We start from the raw sequence: 19864 nt of genomic DNA, 5'->3' as shown, positions 1-19864 counted from the left end.
ATATTCCGCGACTCCCAACAGTGAAACATTTCCAAGAAAAAGTACACATATATCATGTACAATACAGAAAAAGATAGCAGAAAAAAGAAAGTTACGATGAAATTGGCAACAGCAAAGGACTGAAGAGAATAAAAGAAAATTTAATAGGGCCATAAAAGAGCCGAGAGATCTAATCCAAATCGAACAGAACCAAGGCATTCAAGAATACCTTGAAAACTTGACATCAACTGAGGCTACAGACTATTCCTTGTGGAAAGCAACAAAAAAGCTTAGGAAATCCCAACAGCATAACCCACCTATTAAAACAAGCGAAAATAATTGGGCGAGAAGCAATAAAGAGAAGGCCGACATTTTCTCAAAACACTTAAAAAATGTTTTTAAACCTTTCCAGTCTCAGCTACATAAAGATGACGAAAATAAAATTACTAGCTTTCTAGATTCGCCATTTCTAATGGATTTACCGCACGAGAAATTAACGGTCAAAAAAGTTAAACATACAATAATGAGAGAGTTTAATATTAAAAAAGCTCCTGGTTATGACTTAATTACTGGCAAAATTTTAAAAGAACTATCAGAAAAGGCTATAAAACTATTAACATATATATTTAATGCTATGCTACGAATTAATTACTTCCCTAGTATCTGGAAAGTAGCTAAAATATTAATGATACTTAAACCAGGAAAAATACCAGAAGATGTGACCTCCTACCGACCTATAAGTTTATTACCAATAATCTCGAAAGTTTTCGAGAAGTTATACATAAAAAAACTAAACTATATAATAGAAAAAAGAAAAATTATTCCAGAACATCAGTTTAGCTTTCGCAATAAGCATGGGACTATAGAACAAATGCATAGAGTTGTAAACCAAATAAACGCTGACCTAAATGCCAAAAGATATTGTTCAGCTGCTTTCCTAGACATATCTCAGGCTTTTGACAAAGTATGGCATACGGGCTTGCAGGTTAAACTAAAGAAACTTCTCCCTCATCCCGACTATCAGCTACTTATCTTACTGACAGACATTTTATTGTAAATCAAGGCGATGAACATACCGAATTAAATCCCATATATTCAGGAGTTCCGCAAGGTAGTGTACTGGGTCCAGTACTGTATCTTCTGTATACGGCTGATCTACCCACCACAAAAATAACTACTGTGGCAACATATGCAGACGATACAGCAATCTTAGCATCCCATGAAGATCCAGTCACAGCATCAATAAACCTACAAACCCACCTGGAGCAAATACAATTATGGTTGAAGACATGGCGCATTAAAGCCAATGAATCAAAATCCACGCATATAACGTTTACCCTGCGTAGAAGAACATGTCCACCAGTAAATATCAATCATCGTCAACTCCCCCAAGCAGAGCATGTTAAATATCTTGGTATGCATTTAGATCGCCGCCTAACCTGGAAGAAGCACATACTCTCTAAACGGAAACAACTAGGACTAAAATTATATCAAATGTATTGGCTCATTGGGCAAAAATCCAAGTTATCATTAGATAACAAGGTATTGCTGTATGAGTCTATACTCAAGCCCATTTGGACATATGGAATTCAACTATGGGGTACCGCTAGCAAATCTAATATATCCATCATTCAACGGTTCCAAAAGAAGGTGTTGCGTGCCATTGTTGATGCTCCGTACTATATTTCAAATAAAGTCATACAACGCGAATTTCCTCTATTAATATTCCTCTAGAACCTTTAACGAGTGTAATTTAACGTGTTTGTGTGAAGTACTTCGAAAGAGTGTCAGTGCATCCCAATGTACTCGCTAATCAGCTAAATATGCGACGTGATAGTGAAGTGCGTACACTAAAACGTTTAACACCACCTGATCTGATTACTGGACATATGTAGACTTTAGAATAAGCATTAGAATAAGACTAATTAATTAAGATAATATTTTATACAGAAGATTGCTTAATGAAGTGATTTTTACGAAGACTCACGAGAGTAATAAAAGAGTCATTTATTACTCACACGAGTAATAAAAAAAAAGAAAGTACACAAAATTGAATTAACTGCTCCTAATTAGAATCACACTTTAACAATGAGTAAGAAAGACATTGACGATGAAATAATAACAATATCACAATTTAAACAAGTAAAGTATTATTTCGGTTGATCATCTTGAAACACTGCTCCGAATCATCAACTCGTTGTTGTTTTTGGTCAAAAGTGAGCTCGCGTGGCACCCACTTTGCACAGAGCTTTCTCATACCCAATATACAAATATTTGTGAATGATATGATCTACACGTTCAGCTGATATCTTTAGAGTGTCTGCTATTTCATTAAGTTTCAATTTACAGTCATTGAAAATCATTTTGTGGATTTTTTTAATGTTAACGTCGGTAACAACCTCTTTGGGCGTCCACTGCGTTCACCGTCTTCGGTGCTCATTTCACCACGTCTAAACTTAGCATACCAATCCTTGATGGTTTATTTTCCTGGGGCAGTGTCCGGAATCAAGCCAAATGTTTGCTTCAACTGTATTTTTTCCCCTCAAAAAGCAATATTTTATCAACACGCGAAATTCCTTTTTATCCATTTTTTTCACAATAACAAAAGTTGCTTCACTCAAAATACTGTAATTCACAAACCATAGAAAAAATAGAAATTTCACGGTATGGGGGAAATGTTTTATTTAGTTCAATCAACGGTAACGCTGCGATCGCAAATTGTGATTGGCTAGTTTAAATTCCTGATGCCGACACTAACATGGAAGCATTTTCTATGGACGTCCATTTTTTAGTTTGTTATTTAACGGTTTTGGTTTTTGTGTTTTTGTTTAAATCAAGAAATCTTCGTTTTACATTGTGCATATTTTCTGTTTTACATTAATTATTATGGAGTAATAATATAAAAATTGATGACAATGGGTCAGTGCAGTAAAAGATGTAGTGTACAGGGGTAAAAATATACTACGGAAATTAGACATCGTTTCCCAAAGAATGGTCTCGCTCCTTTCCAAAAATGGGTTGATCAAGTAAATAGTAGTAAGTTACCAGGATAAACCAAAATGCAAATATGTCAACGTGATAATGTCTGTCACGGACATTTTAGTGAAAAATTTAGAATTACCCTTCCTTCACGAACAGGTATTAGGGTAAATGCATATCCAACATTGTTTTTATCAGGTATATATAAAATTACCTACTACATGATGTTTATGTTAGGCTGGGGACTTTTCAATTGACCTGTTATTTATATTTATAACCTTCAAATCTATACTTTTATCCCTGTCTTCTTCTTTATTTATATTTGGATATCAGTAATTTTATTATATAATTTTATGCTTAATTTGGTAAGTAATTTTTTCTACCATCATTTATTTACAGCCTCGCTTATCAGAGGCTTCTAATCAACTAATTCCTCTGAGTATTTTATTAAATTTATTTTTTAATTATTTATTTATTTAAAACTTACGTAATGAAATTTGTTTAATCTTAAATTATTTAAAAAAAAATTAATGTAATGTAATATGCTTGATATGTTATTCATAATAAAAATATATACATAATTGTTCTTAACTATTTTTCTGCTTTATTTAATAAATTTGAATTATTTCTTCATAGCATTGCGATTCAATAAATAAATTAATTATATAGAATTGAGTGTTGCGCTCGATATATAATAATCAAAGATGTAAAAATTGTTGATGTAAAATCAAAATGAGATCTTCGAGAACGATATACATATTATATTTCAACGTAACCGACATATATGGAATAAAATAGACTCTAAATGGAAATGGATAGAAATAATGCATAATGCAACAACACTAGTAAGTCTAATAAATCTCATCTGCACAAAATATAGAGAACTCTCTATGTACTTAGGATGAAAAATACTGATTTTGTATTGAGATTCGGCCACACGTTTATCAAAAGAATTTTGCGGAAAAAGTAGGGCCTCTCTCTAAATCTTGTTGAAAATAAGTATGCGCATTTTTTGTTCTCCGATATATCGATATTTTTAAGTTCATTATATTGAAAACTAAAAAAGGTTATTGAACCACAAAATAAATATAAAAATTATAGATATACTTTTATAATTATATATGTATTAGCGTTGGGAACTTTCGATTGAAATTGACTATCGACTGTTTAGTAATTGACTACTTTTTACTATCGACTGTTTTTTTGGTTCGACTGATTTTATTACTTTTTACTAGTGACTGTTTTAAGTCAATTAACTTCAGTCGTTATTTTCGGTCCGACTGATTTTATTACTATTTACTATCAACTGTTTCAGTTTTTTCTAGTTACTATTTTTGGTTCTACTAGTTACATTCGACGGATTTTTAACATTCTGGCTCTGTCGTCCTAGCCTATCACAAAAAAGATATATTCCATTCCATATCCACTAATACTGATGAAGAAAATATTTCATCTGAAGACATTTAGATAAAAAAAATAGCTAGAATGACTGAAATAATTATTACCAGGTGCTACAACAACAATTACTTTAATCAATTATCAAATTAATTAATTATTTATTTAATTTACAAATTAAGCAGTATTGGGAAATGCCACTTATTGGGCGTTTAGAAAACCCATTAGTTTTTTGGCATGTTCATAAAATATTACTTGATTTATATCAATTACATTTAAAATAGTCTGCTATACCTGCAACATCTATACTCTGGGAATAAGTTTTTTCAAAATCTGGCCAAATTATCTACGATTGAAGAAATCGTATCACGGTAGAAAATCTGAACATGATTATATTTCTGAATAGTGATTAAAAAATATTTCCCTTCAATAATAAATAACACATTTATTTTATTTAAAAAGGCTCTTGTAGTTATTATGGGAACACTTTTAGTTATGTCATGGATTAGTTTTTTTTCTGTGATATGAGGTATATTCTTAATTTTTATTTAGTATTTATGGTTATTGTTCATTTTTAGTTCTTAGGTTTCTATTGTATTATCTATATTTATTATAGTATGTTATTTAAAAATTGCAATTAACATATTATTAAAATACTATAAAATATTTGGGGGTCATTATTCCATTCCTTTTTACAAATCCACAGAACATTCAAATATAAAAATAATTTTACATCACTTAAAATGAAATTAGTCATTGCATGATAATAGTAATCAGTAATTATTTCTTTCCTTTCCTTTTTTAAATTGGTACAAGAGGGAATATGTACATCTCCGTCTCGCTTATACTATGATTTGAAAAAATAATTATAATTTAAATAAAATCCAAGCAATTATGTCCGTCCATTCCTCATTTACTGTTTATATAGGAAAGAATTCCTATATTTTCGTCTGACATTACGACTTGAAAAAAACTTTCGAACCGTGCATTTGACTGAAAATAATAAGTAATTACTATTTTAAAATGGTAATTGCTATTTTCAGTCGCTAGTTTTTTGACTATCGACTGATAACTCTTTTGCGTCTATTTTAAGTCGATAGTTACCAACGCTAATATGAATATATCGATATTTCTTCGATAACCCCCTCCACTGCCATTTAATAGTAAATAAGAAAAGTAGAAAAAGATTATTTATCTTTTCAAATATTATTTAATGTTTAATGTATTGTTTTAAAAGATAGTGTCTCTATTGTACAAGCTAAATTATGATGAGCGGTGGAAGCGAATGGACTCAATCCTCTGAATATTTAAGTTTCAGAAGTAATATTCCACTGCGAAAAATTGTTGTTGATTCAGATGATTCAAAGGTATCGAAAAATAGACCGTCTAAATAAACCTTAGTGTAATTGCTGAAAATTTTGTTGATGTAGGGTTGGAGCATATATGATTGTGGTCCTAAAACTGTATGTAGTCCCATTATATGTTTACCTCCTGTTTCTGGAACAGCTGATGTATTTTTCAAGCAAGCATTAGCATTATCTGCAAGGGGTATACGTATTATTTTAGCTGAGGCTCCAGCCTATTGGAATATCAAAGATTGGTAATGTTGAGTCTGATTAACTTTTAATTAGAAATATATACTTGTTTTTGTAGGTGTGATGGTTTTCGTAAACTCCTAGATTATCTTGACTTGGGTAAAGTTCATTTATTTGGTGCATCTTTGGGTGGATATATGGCACAAAAGTTTGCTGAATCTTCATGTAGTTGTCAAAGAGTCGCCTCCCTTGTATTATGTAACTCTTTCTCTGACACCAGTATATTTAAAGGCAATGAGAGCTCATCCTTATACTGGATGCTTCCATCTTTGGTTTTAAAGCGAATGTTGTTGTCTAATTTTAAATTGGAAGGTACCAATGATATTGATGTAGTTAGAACAGTTGATTTTATGGTGGAGAAGGTTTGCTTACTTGGCATGTATGGTGATTAGATATTTTAATATAAGGGTTTTAGTTGGATAGTCTTTCCCAAGTGGACTTGGCTAGTCGAATGACCTTAAATTGTATTCGCAGTTATGTAGAAGCACATAAGTTGTCTGAAATACCGGTAACTATTATAGATGTTTTTGATAATGCTCCCCTGAGTTTTACAGTAAAAGAAGAATTATACAAGTGCTATCCACAAGCAAAGTTGGCACATTTAAAGACTGGAGGATATTTTCCATTTCTTAGCCGCAGTGCTGAAGTAAACCTACACCTACTGGTATAATTATAAAATATTTGTACAAACAAAGTGCTTCCATCTATGAATGTTTACAGATTCATCTCAGGCAATTTGACAATACTCCACTAGCTTCCTCAGAAGGTTCTCTGCTCAGTACAAATTAAGGTTTTTTTAAAATTATTGATTCCTTATAAAATGTTAACTTTAAGACTGAAAGTTATTCTTTTTACAAGAAACATTACTTGTTTTACGAGAACCTATTTACTAGGATGCAATATATCAAATTAGAAATTAATAACAGGGTTTACAAAATGTGACTTCAGATTGTACAATAGCTTTACATAATAGATTCCTTACAAATATGATGAATTAATACTTATTCTTTTGAGTTAAACTTAGAAAAAGCAATATATTTTTATGTACATGTGATAACATCAGATATATTTTTCTATATATATTTATAAAAGCGTTTGGCCCATGTTATGCCCTTAGTATAAAATTTTCATCCGTTAATGTATAATATGATATAAACTATATTATGTATGTATACTTACAAAAATACATTTTATAAATAAAATTCAGTAATGTTTATAGTTTTTTTTCAAATTATTTTTGTTGAGCGATATTTTTTCAAAAAATTTAAGAACATCGACTTTTTTTAGAGTACCGACAGCCCAACTCTATTTCGATAATCGAAAACATGGTGGTCGAAACTGCAAAAGAAATAGATGTATCAATGACACAAATCATATATATATATATATTATTTATCATATCATTATATCAAATTTGGCTGAAATCATAATTACTACTTTCAGGTTCTAGTTTTTTGACGGTATTTTGCGACTATCGACTGTTTTCAGTCGATAATTCCCAACATTACTTATAACCTTTTCTCTATCTTATTAGTACGAAAATTTTTATAACCTATAAAGCACAAAATACGGAATTATTAGTTATTATTTGCCTGTAAAAGTATGTATTTTTAAGAACAGAAGTCTTGCTAATCATTTCTTTAAAATGGGAAAGAAAAGTAAAGATAAAAAGAAAGGAAAAGGCGCTGAAAAAACTCAAGCCAAAACGGACAAGAAACTATCAAATAAACTAAAAAAGGAATTGAAAGATTTGGGAGAAGTACGAAGCCAAATAAAATATATTTAAAAATTATAGTGATTAATTTTAGGACGACATTGAAAATATCATAGCACAAATTGAAAAGGAGGAAAAGAAGCGTTTACAAGTTACTGAGATCCAAGTGGATCCTCCATCAAGAAGGTTAAATTTCACTTTTATTAACCATCCATTAAAAGATCAACTAATTTTATTTGGTGGTGAATTTTACAATGGCCAGAAGGTAGTCTTGTGTATTAGAGTTTATATTAAGAATGTTATTGACATACATTATATTTTAGACTTTTGTTTATAATGATTTATTTTTTTATTCCATACAAAATAATACATGGAGCTTGATAAAAGCTCCAGCTGGTCCACCCCCCAGATGTGGTCATCAAATGGTAGCTACATCAGCAAATAACGGACAATTATGGGTATTTGGAGGCGAGTATGCTAGTCCAACACAAACACAATTTTATCACTATAAGGATTTATGGGTATGTCTATTTTATAATTTTAGTTTTATCAGATACATTATTATTTTTAAGGTATATTACATAGAAAGTAAACAATGGGAAAAAATTTTATCACCAGATGGGCCTAGTGCCAGAAGTGGCCACAGAATGGTACTGGTAAAGAAACAAATATTTCTTTTTGGCGGTTTTCATGACAATCTCAGAGATTATAAATATTTCAATGATGTTTATAGCTTTGATTTGGAGACATATAAATGGAAAAAGATTGAGCCTGTTGGTACTCCACCAGCTCCAAGGTAACTAGACTTATAATCATTATAATTTTTTTATTTCATTTTATTATAGATCAGGATGTTGTATGGTACCTTTAAAAGATGGCAAAATTTTAATTTATGGTGGATATAGCAAGGAAAAAATAAAAAAAGATGTTGATAAAGGCAAAATACACTCTGATGCTTTTCTTCTAGCTTTAGATAGTAATTTTTTCCATTTTCTAATTCAGTCATGATTCAACACTTATTATTTTAGAGCATGATCCAACACAAACAAAATATAAATGGCAACAAATTAAATTGGGTGGTCAGAATTTTTCACCTAGGTGCAGTATGCCAATTGTAACATCAGTTAACAATACATTAGCTTATTGTTATGGGGGCGTGTTTGATACTGAAGAAGGTAATTATAATTAATTTTTAATCTTCACTTGATGTTATGAAATTGTTTTAGATGAAGAAGATATATCAGGGATGTTTTTCAATGAATTTTATTATCTGGATTTGGAAAAATTACAATGGCATCCAGTAAACTTAGTTAAAAAGAAAACAAAAGATGAAAAAATTAAAAGAAGAAAAAAAATTGAAAATACTGACAATGAAAATTCCAATGATAAAGGTAAACTTTACATTCAACATTTTTATATTATTCAACATCTTTTAATTATAGAAGTAGTTGAAGTTGAGGAATCAATGAAATCTACAACTATTTCTGATGATGGTGTGTTTAAAGTAACAATAGGGCCATCAATTAAGCATAATGATATGTCAACCAATGATGCTGAAGAAAGTATTAACTTGTTTCGGCCAAGTCCCAGAATAAATTCTGGACTTGCGATAAACCGTGGTTTTTTATATCTCTATGGAGGTAACTACATAGTTTATTTATTTTAAAAAATCTTAAAGCTATGGCGGCGTTTTTAGGGATGTATGAGGAAGGGGATAAACAATTTACCTATAATGATCTGTACAGGATAGACCTGAAAAAATTGGATGAATGGGGAGTTATTATAGATGATGATACTTCTAAAATGGAATGGCTGGGTTCTGAGAGTGAAAGTTGTGAAGAGTCTGAAGATGAAGGCGATGATTGTTCAGATATGGAAACTGATTAAAAATGGAAAACACTAATAAAAAAATTATGACAGAAAGAATTTTATTTGAAATTATATAACATACATCCTGAATGTTTTTTAAAATATGACTTTCGCACGTATAAGCAGCTAAACCACTATTAGTTTTTATAGGAAAATCCAATTAAATACACCCACAAATAATTGTTATGGAAAATAAATGTTTGTTTAATAGTGCACTTTTTTTGAGTTACCTAGTAATTTGAGCCTAGTTAGTCATGTAAATAATGACTGAGAATGGAAATTCACGATTTTATTGTAAAAAAGTATTTTATTTAAAAAATATATATATTACATCGTAAATGGCATATAACTTATTAACAACATATAAGAAAAAAATGTAATATCATAAACCTAAGTATCAGTTTGTACAAATATCTTAAAGATCAGCTACATTAACAAAACAATCTCTCACATATGAGTATTAGAAGTTTTATATAAAAATATATGTTTATTTAAATTACAACACTAACGAAATGCTTACTTTCTTGTAGAATTTAAAGGAATGATTTAAAGACAACAAGGACTGCTAGTACTGTACAATAAGGTTTGTCTTTTCTTCTGTGGTCAATAACAGAGTTCAAAATATACATTCAACAAGTTCTTTAACAATATAAATTAATGGAAACATAGAGTAACGTTAACTATACAGTTCTACTGCTATATGATATTCTCATTCTTAAGAGATATTGTTTTTTTTAAAACCTGAACAGTGTCTCTTAACAAAAGGTCCATTATTTCATTTGTAATCCTATTCTTTACCAAAAGCTCGTCTTTTTCGGTGTTGGTCCAAGACTTTTCTTCCGCTTGCATTTCCTAAAAGACGATAAAAAATTAGCATCATAAAAACATATGGTCGTAGGTAGATTACCCGGATGAGAACTTCATCGACGTGATCTCTCTTTTTGCGAGACCATTTCATGATGGCATTTTCCCTTCTCACTTCTTGTTTTTGGAATCCGAACAGTTCCAGCAACTTTTTATTCATCAATTGCTGCAACCCGTTGCCGTCTAGTGGTTTTTGCTCAAATGAAAAAGAGCGCTCCTCCGGGCGCATCCAAGACGGTCCCGGGGTTTCGTCGAGAAACTGTCCGTAGTGATCGATGGCGATATCTTTGCACAAATTAAACACGTACTTGTAACACCCTTTGTTTATATTTTTAGCTATAAGACTTAGAGTTTTATCAGATATGGAGATATTGTCCAAGTTATTCGAAACGTAGGCTTTGTGAATGATTTTTGCTGAGTACTCCGTTATCTGCTGAATTTCATCCTTTGTACTCGGAATCACGGTGGCTACTTTTACGGTTTTGGTTTTAGACGGAGGCGTGTAAGGAGGTGGGGGTTTATTTGGAATCTCTCGCATGTATACTAGAGACATTTGTTCTTTCTGTTGTTGTTCCGTAAGGAGTTTGATCTAGAACATATAAACATCAATAAAGTGAATACAGTATTATATACTGACCATACCTCTTGTTCTATGGCCAATTGTTTTCTTAACAATTCTTCAGCTTCGTTTCCCAAAGAAAAGGATTTCTTTTCATCTAACGGAAAGCCTGCTAATTTTGTGGAAAAGTCGAATTAACCAAGAACAATTGTAATTGTACAGAACTCACCTGCGTCTGATGGCGACAGTAAGTCGTATGTCATAACACGGGCCTCTTGAACCTCTGTGCTTCCATTACTTTTCGATGCCGAATTGACATCCTCCAACATTTCCTGAGCATCTACCGATGTTTTATCTTTCCCGAGGGTCACAAGCGACTTTTGACAAGACTCCTCTAATTCAACGTCATCTACGCACGATTCTAGCAGCGAAACACTAACGTCCTCCTGTGTCTCCTCGGTCGCTGCTATACTGGACGTTGACGATTGGTTTGGCCCAGGTTCTGCTACGACAATGTCCTCTTCTGTTGATATTTTCTCTTCCGAACGTAAAGAAGCGTTTTCTTCGTTGGACGTTACGACGATACTTTGATCTCTGGACGGCGTTCTTGTACTAAGCGAGGCAACTTTCTCTTCGTCCGTTTTGTTCTCGGAATATTGCCGAAGACTATTCGAAGTATCTTCTAAAATATCGTTTTGTACTATGTCCTCTGAGGTTACTTGTTCGATTGTTTGGTGAGATGTTGATGGTGTCTCTTCGTGGACGACGATCTGTTCGGCGGCATCTTCATTTAATTGCGAGATCAAGGAATGAGTTTCGTCGTGCGATTCTGCCGTCGTAGTTACATCTCCCCCAACTTCTCTGATGGAGATTTCATCGACCGTCGGTGTATCTTCAACAACAGGCTGTTGTACACTTGTAAGGAGCTCTTCTAAATTAACACTTCCATCTTTGGTAATACTGATTTCTTGTACTATACTGTTTTCCGGCTGTAACGTATTCACGATGCTTTCACTAGATATAACACTTTGTATCGACGCCTCTTTCTCCAATTCTACTGCACTTAAGACATCACTTTGCTCGGATACTTCGTCTGTGGAATTTTTTTCAGATATATTATCGTCTATCTCCAAAGGTACTGTCCTCTCGATTGCACATTTCTCTGGGGCGTCTTCGATTTCATTAATATCCCGATCGGATGACTCTTGGTGTCCAGGTTGTACAACACAAACATTTCTTTGTGGTAACTTATCCGTAGTTATTTCACTATCGGCTACCAGAGACTTATCCCCCACTTGTTCTTCGACAGCTGGTTTAAGCGATTCTGCGTTTGAATCGATAATACTAGTAGAGCTAGACGTAGACTTAACAGACTCTTGTTTTTCATATTCTAGGACTTCATCAATCTGTTCACCAAACTGATTTCTTGCCGGATACGTCAAACTGAAATTTAAAATGTTGTCTTCAATTTTGTTGAATCCCTCTATCAATTGGCTGATAGAGGAAATGCTGCTGCCGTCATCTGCTTCAAATTCGGTATTGTATTTATCGGCACTGCTCCTGGTATCTTCCGCGTGATCCTTGGTACTTTGTGGAATGTTTTTGCTCATTTCCGGAGGTTTATCCTCCCTATACGAAGCGTTCGAAACGTTTACAGCCGCCTCGTCTTCCTTCTCACTAGGTATATTCGTAAATATGTTTTTGACTTGGCTCTCCAGATCCTCGATGGCCCGTTCTTCCCGCAACAACTTCTGGTGCCATTGCAGCAGTTCTTCTACGGTCTTCCTGCGTTTGGCCAGCGCCTTCTCGCGCATCAACAATTTCCTACAACAAAGAAACAGCGTGCCGAATACAAATTGGATCGAGTGTTGTTTACATTCAGTGACAAATGTAGTTGTAGAACGGCGCTCTGAATGAGTGTAAAATCTGACTAATTTTAAAACGAAAGCTGGATTGCCGCTATAGCTTTGGACCATCGCCAAACAGGATATCTATTATTAGCCAGTTGGGAGAGCAGTTTGTTATTTTTTCGTTTCCCGTCTTTATTCTTTGAACACGGAATTAACCGGACAGATTATTATGAGCGGTCAGTAAAAGTTTGGTACATATCGGCAACCACATCGGACAGACAAGGGTGGTTAAAACATGTCGATTGGTAGACGATATCAAAATATGAATCGTTAAAAAAAAATTGTTTTTCATGTTTAATACGTATAATATAATGTTTTAACTTTGTTTTTTTCGTCTATTTTTTGCAATAAATGAAGGTTTTACTCATCCTCCATTCGATATGAACATACTTTCATACGATTGTTATCGAGCTATTTCTATCTGTCTAATTTTTTGGATGAATAATCAGTTAAATTTAAGACAAGTTGAAATTCACACTCATCTGTAGAAGTACTTAACTCTTAAAACTGTGCAATCAATTTTTAATTCCACAAAGTCAATCAATTTTGATTTATTTTGTTTTGCTGTTAAAGGCATTTTTTAAATAGAATCTAACGCTGTTTGATTATGGAAAAATATGTGAGATATTGATTGCAGCCATAAAGGTGTTTTAATTCGGTTCAATTTTGACGTCACGTGACCTGTTAAACAATGTTGTCATAGTGAAAAGGAATAATGCGATAACTCTTTGCGGCACAACTTTGCTAACATAAATTAGATTACGTGTTTTGAATTCCTTATTCCATTATTAAAAACACTGTCTAGTGATATTATTGTCTAACACGTTCTTTAGTAAGAGTGTGAATACTATTTACGCTTAAAAGCTGTATTACCTCCACAATGGCAGTCGATATCCTTTCATATCTATTGCATATTCAGTGATTTTAAAACAAACGTATGAAAACATGAAACTAATTTTAGAATTAATAAAATACACAGAATACAACTGAAAAGTTTGGCTAATTTAAAAGTTGTTGCTATATTTCTTGGATTACAGGGAGGTTTCACGAAATATTGTTGTTTTCCTGCTTCTGGTAGTAGGTTTTTGGTGTCTACTAAACCACTATGAAGTTAAATGTTGGCCAAAATGAACTGACTTTGTGCGTAAATCAAACGTTAAATATGAACCTCTTATTCCGTAAGAAATGTGATTCTTCTACCCTTACATATAAAACTTAGTTTGATAAAAAATGTTGTCACGGCCATATATAAAAACGGTAAAGGATTTTTGCATTTGAAAACTGTTTTCTCTAAATTAAGTGATAAAAAAAATATATATTATATAACTAACGCTGAATTAAAAGAAGGCATTGTTGCTGGCTTAAAAATAAGAAAACTTATTAAAAAGAACAAATTCGTTGAAAAATCTTACCGCGAAAGAGTTAGCGGCTTGGTTACCTATAAAGAAAGTAATTCATGGATTTTCCATGATTCATGGAAAATTCCGAATTTTAGTAAAGCACTTGTTAAAAAAATTAAAATGGGGCGCAGAATGTCTTTGAAAATACATTTCTTGCATTCGAATTTCGATTATCCCCCTTGGTCTTGGAATGGTGAGTGACGAACAAGGTCGCTTTTACCAGCATATTAAACAGACCAGACGAGCGTTATCAAGGTAGATTGAATGCTAAAATGTTAGTAGATTACTGCTGGTTTGTAATGAAAGAGGCTTCTACTGTTGACAAGAGGAAAAGTTAATATTTCGTCATTTTCTTTCAGAATATATAGCTCACTTTTTCTATTGACCACTTAAACCTAAGCTATTTTGATTCATTGTCTATTTGTAAATATATATTACAATTTTTTTTATAAAATTAATAATATAAATAAATATGATTTAAAATTTTCATACTATTAAATTATCTTTATTTATTTATAGTACTTTAATTTATCTTAACTTTAAAATGGTAAGTGTTATAAAAAATCCGTTTTATTTAATGTTATAAAACAAAAAAATTGACACACAATGTAATTTAACTGAACTGAAAAGTTATTACATTAAAGTTACGCACAGTTATATATAGTCTATTCAAAATAACAGTAAACTCACGTCATTACGATGTCGAATGTCTATCGCAATTTGTAAGTTCGTTTTTTATTTTTATTTATATATTTTTCTTCTCATTTTATTCTAGTTAAAAAGAGATACAATGCTGTCTGATACGTTCGAAAATGCAACAGAATCAGTCTACAAAATTCGCCTGGTTGTCAAACGCCTGCAAAATTCTTTAAAATATTAGTGATAATAATTAGAGGCTATAAAGCGGCAGATGTTGTTTTGGCGCTTTGCTTGTTTTGATAAATTTCAAATTGCTGCTTATTATTACTCTGATTGAAAATGCCGAAGCTATTAGATAATCAGAGTCCGAAACATATTGCGTCTCTAATCAGTTACTTCGAACAGGGCGAGATAATATTTACATTAGATATACCATAATGTAATAAATTATATTTGATAACGTATTTTTTGTTTCATTATGACATTATTTCATTTCATACATTACGTGAGTTCACTGTTTTATTGAACGGACTATACAACCAGTGTGTCGGTTTATAATCTCTAATTATTATCACTAAGGTTTTGAAGAATTTTGACATAGAATATTTTGAAATAGACAGTTGACAATAACGTCGACCAGTACCAACACAAATCGAATTTTATAGACTGTTTCGGTACATGTTCCGATGCATCAGGGATCATTCCGTCTCCTTTTAAGTGGGATAAAATGAGAAGAAAAAATCCGCTTCGAGTTTAAAACGAATTTAACATTTTTACAAACTGCATTTGGTATATTCGACGTCATCTATAACATGCATTGGCTTTTTTAATCGAAGAACTAGATATATAGGATAAAATTAGAGCAGACCTACGTAGTATTTAAAATTGCATAACAAAGAAAAATCAAAATAATATCCGATACCTGAAAATAGCCTGAAACATTAATGAGAGGTGTACGTGTGCGTATTCGAAAGGAAATATAGCCGCCATTCTATTTAAAACATCATTATTGACACGGAGCACAGAGCAAGCCAAAATAGAATCGGCACTAAATCAAACGCAGAAGGCGCCAAGCTGGAAGACATATGGACCCACTTTGTCGCGCGTTACGTTAAAAATAATTTGCTTTCCAACCATCAAATTAATTAAACATTGGCGAGCACTATTCAGGGCCAACTAAAAAAAATCGATTTTTGGAAGAGGTATTAAACGTCAACGATGCGAATACGAAAACTGGGCACATTAAAGGACCGTTGAAAATTCATCCATCCGATGCGATTACATAGTCGATAAAATGTATCACAAAAACAATTTTGTTTACATTCCGCAAGACACGTGATTTCAGTTTCAAAACGCCGAAGATTTATTTGGAAAGCCATAATATACATTTTATTCGCTACTTAAGGCCGGCGTTTATTTGCCTCGGTGGTTTGTTAATGTATTAATTTCGATGACTGGAGCGTGGATTACTGAGCTGGAAAGATGTTTACAGTCGTTTAAATGAAATATTTTTCGAAGTGATGAGAAATTGACTGAATTTATTACCACTAATTGGAATTTCGCTTAGTTACAGTAGCCTTGAACATACTATTAGTGACGTAACAAATATTTAATAAGTTTAAAGTTCGTTAAAACTCAAGAAATGGTTGCACCTAGTCGTACATAAAAGGGCCATAACATGGTGGAAAAGATGAAAACGTATTTTTAGCATTTGAATGTTGCCGATGGCGAGTTTAATTTTACAGAAAAGGTTTTATCACACACCCGCCAAGATGATTAGAAAATGCTCCATTAAATGAAACGAATCAAAAAGTCCTTATGACTTTATGCATCCGAAAATAATACAGTTTCTCTTTCGACTTCTGAAAAGTGAATACAAAAATTTAATTGGTGACACGCCAGCCGTATTGAAGCACAATATTATTTATCACGGAAACCTCAAACTCATTTTTTTTAAATACTTTGCTTGAGGGGCCTTTCGTAGTATGTTTTGGATTTGTTCAGGGAGCAATCAAACAAGCACATTTTCAAGTTCTCGTAGTTCAAATTCGAAGTATTTTTAATTAGATAAGTGAAGATAGCAAAAAGCAATAAATAACCATATATATTTGAAGGATACGATTACTTTACTGACAGATACAAGTTCAGCCTTCCTTTGCAAATATTTTAATATATTTTTAAAAATATATCAAAGTCTTCTTTTTACCAACGAGGGTTTATCTGGACTGGACCTACAGTTTAATATGGGCTCCGAACAATGGTCCTCGGTAATAAGCCTACCGACTGGTCAGTGACTAACTTAGAGACCATCCCAGAAGATATCCCGCCTTACCCAGCCTGGTTACAATCACATACACAAAGTACATCCATGTGCCAGCAGGACCCGAACCCGCGACTATTGCAACAGTAGGAGGACCATCTTGTCGCCATGACCACTGCACCAACGAAACTGGCCATTTTAATATTAATTGTTGTTGCCAAAATGTACTATTATTTTCTAAAATAAGTTTTCTGGTTTTTGATTTATATTTCTAATTTCACAGTCGTTATTTTAAGTTCAAAATAAAAGTAGTAATTTTAAGTAGTTTTTATGTTTAATGTATATAAAACATTATTTTATATTTTTCTTATTTTGTAATTTCTAACAAAAAGTTGATTCTGAATATAAACAGATAAAATTATTTGATAAATTTACCTAATGTTACCTAAAAACCTTATGTATATGTATATTCTTAGAAACAGTAAAAAATGGCAAATATTGGCGAATGCAATACCAATTTTTTATTACTCTTCGTGAGTCCACAATCTGCCCTATTGGCAATAAGTATTTCTTCTGTTTATATTATATATACATGGCATGTAGAAAATCACTTCATTAAGCAATCTTCTGTATAAAATATTATCTTAATTAATTAGTCTTATTCTAATGCTTATTCTAAACTCTACATATGTCCAGTAATCAGATCAGGTGGTGTTAAACGTTTTAGTCTACGCACTTCAGTATCACGTCGCATATTTAGCTGATTATCTGACACTCTTTCGAAGTACTTCACACAAACACGTTGGATTACACTCGTTATAGGTTCTAGAAGAATATCGCGTTGTATCACTTTATTTGAAATATAGTACGGAGCATCAACAATGGCACGCAACACCTTATTTTGGAACCGTTGAATGATGGATATATTAGATTTGCTAGCGGTACCCCATAGTTGAATTCCATATGTCCAAATGGGCTTGAGTATAGACTCATACAGCAATACCTTGTTATCTCATGATAACTTGGATTTGCGCCCAATGAGCCAATACATTTGATATAATTTTAGTCCTAGTTGTTTCCGTTTAGAGAGTATGTGCTTCTTCCAGGTTAGGCGTCGATCTAAATGCATACCAAGATATTTAACATGCTCTGCTTGGGGGAGTTGACGATGATTGATATTTACTGGCGGACATGTTCTTCTACGCAGGGTAAACGTTATATGCGTGGATTTTGATTCATTGGCTTTAATGCGCCATGTCTTCAACCATAATTGTATTTGCTCCAGGTGGGTTTGTAGGTTTATTGATGCTGTGGCTGGATCTTCATGGGATGCTAAGATTGCTGTATCGTCTGCATATGTTGCCACAGTAGTTATTTTTGTGGTGGGCAGATCAGCCGTATACAGAAGATACAGTACTGGACCCAGTACACTACCTTGTGGAACTCCTGAATATATGGGATTTAATTCGGTATGTTCATCGCCTTGATTTACAATAAAATGTCTGTCAGTGAGATACGATTTTAGTAGCTGATAGTCCGGATGAGGGAGAAGTTTCTTTAGTTTAACCTGCAAGCCCGTATGCCATACTTTGTCAAAAGCCTGAGATATGTCTAGTAAAGCAGCTGAACAATATCTTTTGGCATTTAGGTCAGCGTTTATTTGGTTTACAAGTCTATGCACTTGTTCTATAGTCCCATGCTTATTGCGAAAGCCAAACTGATGTTCTGGAATAATTTTTGTTTTTTCTATTATATAGTTTAGTTTTTTTATGTATAATTTCTCGAAAACTTTCGAGATTATTGGTAATAAACTTATAGGTCGGTAGGAGGTCACATCTTCTGGTATTTTTCCTGGTTTAAGTATCATTAATATTTTAGCTACTTTCCAGATACTAGGGAAGTAATTAATTCGTAGCATAGCATTAAATATATATGTTAATAGTTTTATAGCCTTTTCTGATAGTTCTTTTAAAATTTTGCCAGTAATTAAGTCATAACCAGGAGCTTTTTTAATATTAATCTCTCTCATTATTGTATGTTTAACTTTTTTGACCGTTAATTTCTCGTGCGGTAAATCCATTTGAAATGGCGAATCTAGAAAGCTAGTAATTTTATTTTCGTCATCTTTATGTAGCTGAGACTGGAAAGGTTTAAAAACATTTTTTAAGTGTTTTGAGAAAATGTCGGCCTTCTCTTTATTGCTTCTCGCCCAATTATTTTCGCTTGTTTTAATAGGTGGGTTATGCTGTTGGGATTTCCTAAGCTTTTTTGTTGCTTTCCACAATGAATAGTCTGTAGCCTCAGTTGATGTCAAGTTTTCTAGGTATTCTTGAATGCCTTGGTTTTGTTCAATTTGGATTAGATCTCTCAGCTCTTTTATGGCCCTATTAAATTTTCTTTTATTCTCTTCAGTCCTTTGCTGTTGCCAATTTCGTCGTAACTTTCTTTTTTCTGCTATCTTTTTCTGTATTGTACATGATATATGTGTATTTTTTTTTGGAAATGTTTCACTGTTGGGAGTCGCGGAATATGCTGCCTCCTGTATATTGTTTGTAAGATTTATTGCTGCTATTTCTATATCCATTTCAGTTTGTAACGGTAAGTTTAGAGAGATATTTTGGTCTAAGTTTTCTCTAAATGAGGGCCAGTTAGTTCTATTATTGCACAGAGAAGGGGGTTTATCTTTGATGGTAATTTTTGA

General features: G+C 32.6%; 3 protein-coding genes across 6 annotated transcripts in view; 2 read left to right on the top strand and 1 right to left on the bottom strand.

Moving 5' to 3' along the window:
* Positions 1-5495: 5495 nt before the first annotated feature.
* On the top strand, positions 5496-7156 carry LOC143198009 (maspardin). The gene is made up of 5 exons (XM_076406910.1): positions 5496-5720; positions 5784-5953; positions 6007-6310; positions 6364-6612; positions 6669-7156. Exons 1-5 carry the CDS (start codon positions 5619-5621, stop codon positions 6735-6737), a joined length of 894 nt encoding a protein of 297 aa, XP_076263025.1. The 5' UTR covers positions 5496-5618; the 3' UTR covers positions 6738-7156.
* A 321-nt stretch (positions 7157-7477) lies between these two features.
* LOC143198005 (kelch domain-containing protein 4) lies at positions 7478-9744 on the top strand. Its single transcript, XM_076406902.1, has 9 exons — positions 7478-7707; positions 7757-7927; positions 7986-8183; positions 8235-8458; positions 8508-8638; positions 8691-8837; positions 8889-9053; positions 9105-9302; positions 9359-9744. The coding sequence occupies exons 1-9, from the start codon at positions 7594-7596 to the stop codon at positions 9547-9549; spliced, it is 1539 nt and encodes a 512-aa protein (XP_076263017.1). The 5' UTR covers positions 7478-7593; the 3' UTR covers positions 9550-9744.
* A 74-nt stretch (positions 9745-9818) lies between these two features.
* LOC143198003 (uncharacterized) overlaps positions 9819-19864 on the bottom strand; it is a 28379-nt gene continuing 18333 nt past the window's right edge. For 3 of the 4 annotated variants that reach the window (XM_076406898.1, XM_076406900.1, XM_076406901.1), the window contains 4 exons: positions 11184-12778; positions 11038-11126; positions 10439-10984; positions 9819-10383 (listed from right to left, as the gene is read on the bottom strand). In XM_076406898.1, the coding sequence (XP_076263013.1) occupies positions 10228-10383; positions 10439-10984; positions 11038-11126; positions 11184-12778 (2386 nt within the window). In that variant the 3' untranslated portion in view covers positions 9819-10227. The remainder of the gene's footprint in view (positions 10384-10438; positions 10985-11037; positions 11127-11183; positions 12779-19864) is intronic. The other variant, XM_076406899.1, reaches the window with a different exon arrangement.

Source organism: Rhynchophorus ferrugineus, unplaced genomic scaffold (genome assembly GCF_030347505.1).
Source record: "Rhynchophorus ferrugineus isolate W39M unplaced genomic scaffold, kcgeb_rfMv2 rfM6, whole genome shotgun sequence".
NCBI classification, from domain to species: domain Eukaryota; kingdom Metazoa; phylum Arthropoda; class Insecta; order Coleoptera; family Curculionidae; genus Rhynchophorus; species Rhynchophorus ferrugineus.
The sequence above is the reverse complement of the archived record's forward strand: the minus strand, read 5'-3'. Positions and strand labels throughout refer to the sequence as shown.